Here is a 4,656-nt window from a genome sequence, read left to right on the forward strand (position 1 = left end):
CAAGCAAACATAAATATAGCCCTCAGTATATTCTAGATCCTCTCATTTTAAATTTGCATGCTCAAAAAGTTATGAAAGAAAGACAAAAAAATGCTGATCTTCAAGGCTTAAACATCTGAAATACTAACGTTTTATTATATATTTCAAACAAACTTCAACTATGTTTTCCTAAGCTCCACCTTCCCCTCGGTTCAGAGGGATTTTTTCTTTTTTTTAACGTGCAGCTGCCATGTAGCAGAGGGAGGAACAGCTGTCTGAGGGAAGAGCCAGCCCGGGGAGTCAGTCACATTCCTGGCTGGGATTCAATGACTGAACCAGACACAAACAAACAGAGAGGGCGAGAGAGAGAGGGAGGGAGAGAGAGAGACACACATTGAGTGAGTGGGGAGACAGACTGAGAGTAGCCTACGCCAGACTGAGCAGACGAGGCATATTTCGAGCTCACATTAGGAGTGCGTAAAACCGCAAGAGCGCATAGAAACACGGTACCCGGTGATTGTACGTTGGATAATACGAGTTTTGAGCCTCGGAGTTGTCGACTTTATTTGCGTCTGCTCACAGGAACAGCCCCTGTGAATTCAGCAGCCGTCAGTTTTCTGAATGGACGCGCTGGGAAGCTTCTCCGGTGACATGGAAATGCGCGTTATTGAGCGTGCAGCCGGATGCTGAGGACGCCCGATCCGATAAGTCAATTTTAGCTTTCATTTTGAGTTTTCAACTCTCTTTTCCACCCGGCGACATCATGGAGGGCACGAGCTTTCAGCCCCATCCCGGACTTCAACAAACTCTGAAGCAGTTTCATCTGAGTTCCATGCGCTCTCTCGGCGGACCGGCAGCGTTCTCCGCTCGGTGGCACCAGGACTCATTCTTCGGGAAAGATGGAAAATCCGTCGAGATGATGCTCACCCTCCCGGCTCAGACACCTCCGGTAATATCCGGTCCACTTTTCATCCTTTCCGACCGATCCACGGAGAGGTGTGAGACCGTCCTGGAGCGGGAGCCCATCTCCTGCTTCGTGGTCGGCGGTGAGAAGCGACTGTGCCTGCCGCAGATCCTCAACAGCGTCCTGAGAGATTTCTCCCTCCAGCAGATCAACTCGGTGTGCGACGACCTGCACATCTACTGCTCCAGGTGCACGGCGGACCAGCTGGAGATCCTCAAAGTGGTGGGTATCCTGCCCTTCTCTGCTCCGTCCTGCGGGCTGATCACGCAGACGGATGCTGAGCGCCTCTGCAACGCGCTCATCTACGGCGGTACTTACCCTCCTCACTGCAGCAAGGAGTTGGGCTCCCTGGAGTTGGAGCGAACCGAGAAGAGCTTCAAAGTCTATCATGAATGTTTCGGTCGGTGTAAAGGCGTGTTCGTTCCGGAACTGTACACCGGTCCGAGTGCCGCCTGCGTCCAGTGCATGGATTGCAGACTCATGTTCCCTCCTCACAAGTTTGTGGTCCACAGTCACAAGAGACTCGAGAACCGGACAGTCCACTGGGGATTCGACTCCGCAAACTGGCGGGCTTATGTGCTCTTAGACCCGGACTACACCGGAAAAGAGGAGAACAGTCACCTGGAGCAGCTGCTTAAAGAGTTAAAAGGAAAATATGATCTGTCGGGCAAGCGGTCCAGTAAATCGTGCAGAGTAAGTCTGTTCTGTTTCACCTTGTTATTAACCACAAAGTTAATGTCTTAGAGGTCTTTAGTTTGTATCTGTGGATATTTCAAGGAACCCAGGCCTACTACAGCACCTATTCATTAACATTCATTTTGAGGAGGCTTCCTTCTCATGTCACTGTCTCCCTTGATTGATTGTTTGTGTCTTTTCCAAGTGTTGCCAGTTGTATTAGGTGACCCCAACAGAGTTATAATGCAAATCACATGTCTTATCACATCTTTCTGTGTGTATGTGTCCTCTACTCTTGCACTGTGAAACGTCACTCACCTCATATATTTCTAAAAGAGGTGACAGTGAAGCCTCTTACCGTCAGCTGACGCCCCTGAGTATCCCTCCCATCCTCCAAAACTCACCGGCCCCCCCCCCCCCACCCTCAGGGTTACCCAAGGGCATCTGCATTATGATAAATGGAGTCCCGGTGATATATTGTATCAGTGTGAGAGGGAAGAGGGGGGCAGGGAAGCCCATTACGGTGCCATGAGGTGGGGAAGGGGATACGAGTTTAATGAGGTTTGGGATATGGAAATGTGTGTGTGAGAGAGAGAGGAGGCGTTGTGGCTGGTCGGGATAGGATAAGATATGAATGTGTGTCAATGTCCAGGCTCCTTGCATAAGTCAGAGATGTGGACAAAGGGCCAGGAGACGAGGTGACTGTTCCTACGTCACAGAGCAGCTGCTGTGTGGGACTCTGCTAATGAGTGGACATCTCTGCATGCATCACCATGGTGCTGCTCCAGTCTGAGCAGGAGCCAGAAGATGTCTCACAGGGGAACCTCAGTACTCTCTTTGAAAAATGCTCAGGGAAATGTTGTCGGTTTATAGAAACACGTCTGAAACATCGAAAAGGTTATCAGTCCTGAGTGCAGCATGTTTTCGTAGAAGTTGTACCCAGACGTCGTTGTGCGTTCAAGAATTATCTGTCTGTACAAACAAAAGTTATCACAGGTCCCAGGTCAGCACCTGCGGCTAATTTCTTCCTAACTGCGGTCGGCAGGACTTGATGTATCACCTGTGAGTTATATATTTTGTCAGATTGTTGAGTCCTGTGCAGTCTTTTAGTTTGTGTGTGAAATAATCGGGGGGCTGAGCATCATGGAGGGAGCATGGCGTTTGCTGTGGTTCACTGTCAGTCGTGTCCCAGTTAGCAGACAGGCCTGGTCCTCAGGGAGCTGCACACCAGCGCTCCCCCATACATTAGCCTGACAGGGCAAGCTGCTGAAAGGCCGGGACGGGGGCACGCAGATCGCGCTTGGCTCGGCTTACCTATGAAACAAAAAGTCAATGTTATCGGCCTGCCTCAGTCTCCCTCTGATGTCAGAGTGTTTTATTAATAAGAGAGAGCCTCGAACGTTACCTCCTCTGCCTGTATCATCTGTCTAGACTCCCACTTCTTCTACTGTATGTGGTGGCTGGTGCAGATACAGCACTGCTGGAGGAAACTGCTGAGACAATTATTGCTGATGTAGCATGTGTTTTTTTTTCGTGGAATAGTTTTGAAGCGCAGTTTGCTAGAGAGATTTAAGTGTGATTCAGAATTATTCCATTTTTTTATAGGCAGTGAATGTAGAAATTGAAACATAACCAGCCTCATCAGAAACCGGATCAGAGGAGGGAATGAGCCCAGTGAACCATTGTGTCTGTTTTGCATCAAATCCAGCATTTGGTCATTTAGCTCTTCGCTTAATGTGCAGATGAGGCCAGATTGCTGAGAGGAGGCTGCAGACTCTCATTCAGAAGATGCAGGGTGTGTGTGTGAGCCAGGCCTTGACATGTGTTGTCAAAGGGCCGTAACCCCTGACCTTTCCCCAAAGACACTGACCGAGCCTTCCCCCATTCTTTTCACACCATCCAATCATGTGCCCTTGTCTCCAGTCCACTGGCCAGATGGCTGTCTGATAATGGACGGAGGGATATACAGTGGGCAGATAACAAAATCTCACCTGCAGCTTGATTCCAATGAAACATTGCCATTTTTGCAATGCTTACAGTGCTCTTTATTTCAGAACCTGGATGGTTGTATTGCTGATACACTGCCAACAAAATGTAAATTCCATGGAAACTAAGTCCAATTCAAATTGCTTCTTCCATTGTGTTAAACCTTGAGTGTAAATGTGAATGTTAACTTTTCTGATTAGCATGAAAATTTTCAAGAAAGAGGATTGGACTTGCAAAAACTTGGGTTTTTTTTCTTCAAAGTTAAATACCGAGCATTAACTGTAAAAAAAAAAAAAAAAATCCCTAAGAAGTGAGGGCAATGCGATCAATCATCTGACTGAGTGGAGAGTAAAAGGGGACTCTAGAGAACTGCGTAGACCCTTCTTAATGGAATGGATATTAAAGCCATTCAACTGACGCCAATTTATGCCCTTTCTCATCCTATTGTTCTCCTCACTCGATGAAATTAACCTCAAACCTGGAGCAAACCAATCAAGTGCGTGTCAAGGGGGAAAGGGTTGTGTGTTTTCAGTTATTAGCTGTTGTTAAAAGTGAATGAGAAATACCCCTTTCTCTATCAGGTCACTGTGTGTTTATCTGCACTTGCATGTGTGTGTGTGTGTGTCTTTAGGTATAGCGAGTATACGAGTGGTGTTTGCATGTAAACGGGCAAGTGTAATGACTGGATCAGCTGTGCGGGCCAGATTAAAATGAGCTCTCTGCCGGCTCATTTCCATTCCCATCTGTCTGCTGACCACTGGGAATCCCTGAAAGCTGACAATGTGCATCTCTTTGGTCCTTGATGGCCCTGTCTGCCCAGTGTTGACCCAGCCAGCTAAGATCCACATCACCCAGACACACACACACACACACACAGAGCCATTTGCATTTGGTTCAGATTCAGCATATTTCTAAATCTCACTCCTGGTGCAGCAAATTAATGCTTTTAGTAGTTTGTGTGTAATGTGCCTTCTCCTACTTATTCGTCTATTGGAAGCATCATTCTTTTTGAGAGCAGTCGTCTGACTTTACACCCCCCCCCCCCCCCCCCC

At 47.9% G+C, this 4,656-nt stretch overlaps 1 protein-coding gene across 1 annotated transcript in view; it reads left to right on the top strand.

Annotated features, from left to right (window-relative positions):
* The first annotated feature begins 359 nt into the window (after positions 1-359).
* The window catches only part of skib (v-ski avian sarcoma viral oncogene homolog b), a 30,512-nt gene continuing 26,215 nt past the window's right edge, over positions 360-4,656 (top strand). The window contains exon 1 of the mRNA XM_031845661.1: positions 360-1,636. Within this exon, the coding sequence (XP_031701521.1) occupies positions 743-1,636 (894 nt within the window). The 5' untranslated portion in view covers positions 360-742. The remainder of the gene's footprint in view (positions 1,637-4,656) is intronic.

This window comes from Anarrhichthys ocellatus, unplaced genomic scaffold, assembly GCF_004355925.1.
Source record: "Anarrhichthys ocellatus isolate YVR2014 unplaced genomic scaffold, GSC_Weel_1.0 scaffold1, whole genome shotgun sequence".
In the NCBI taxonomy this organism is placed as follows: Eukaryota; Metazoa; Chordata; class Actinopteri; order Perciformes; family Anarhichadidae; genus Anarrhichthys; species Anarrhichthys ocellatus.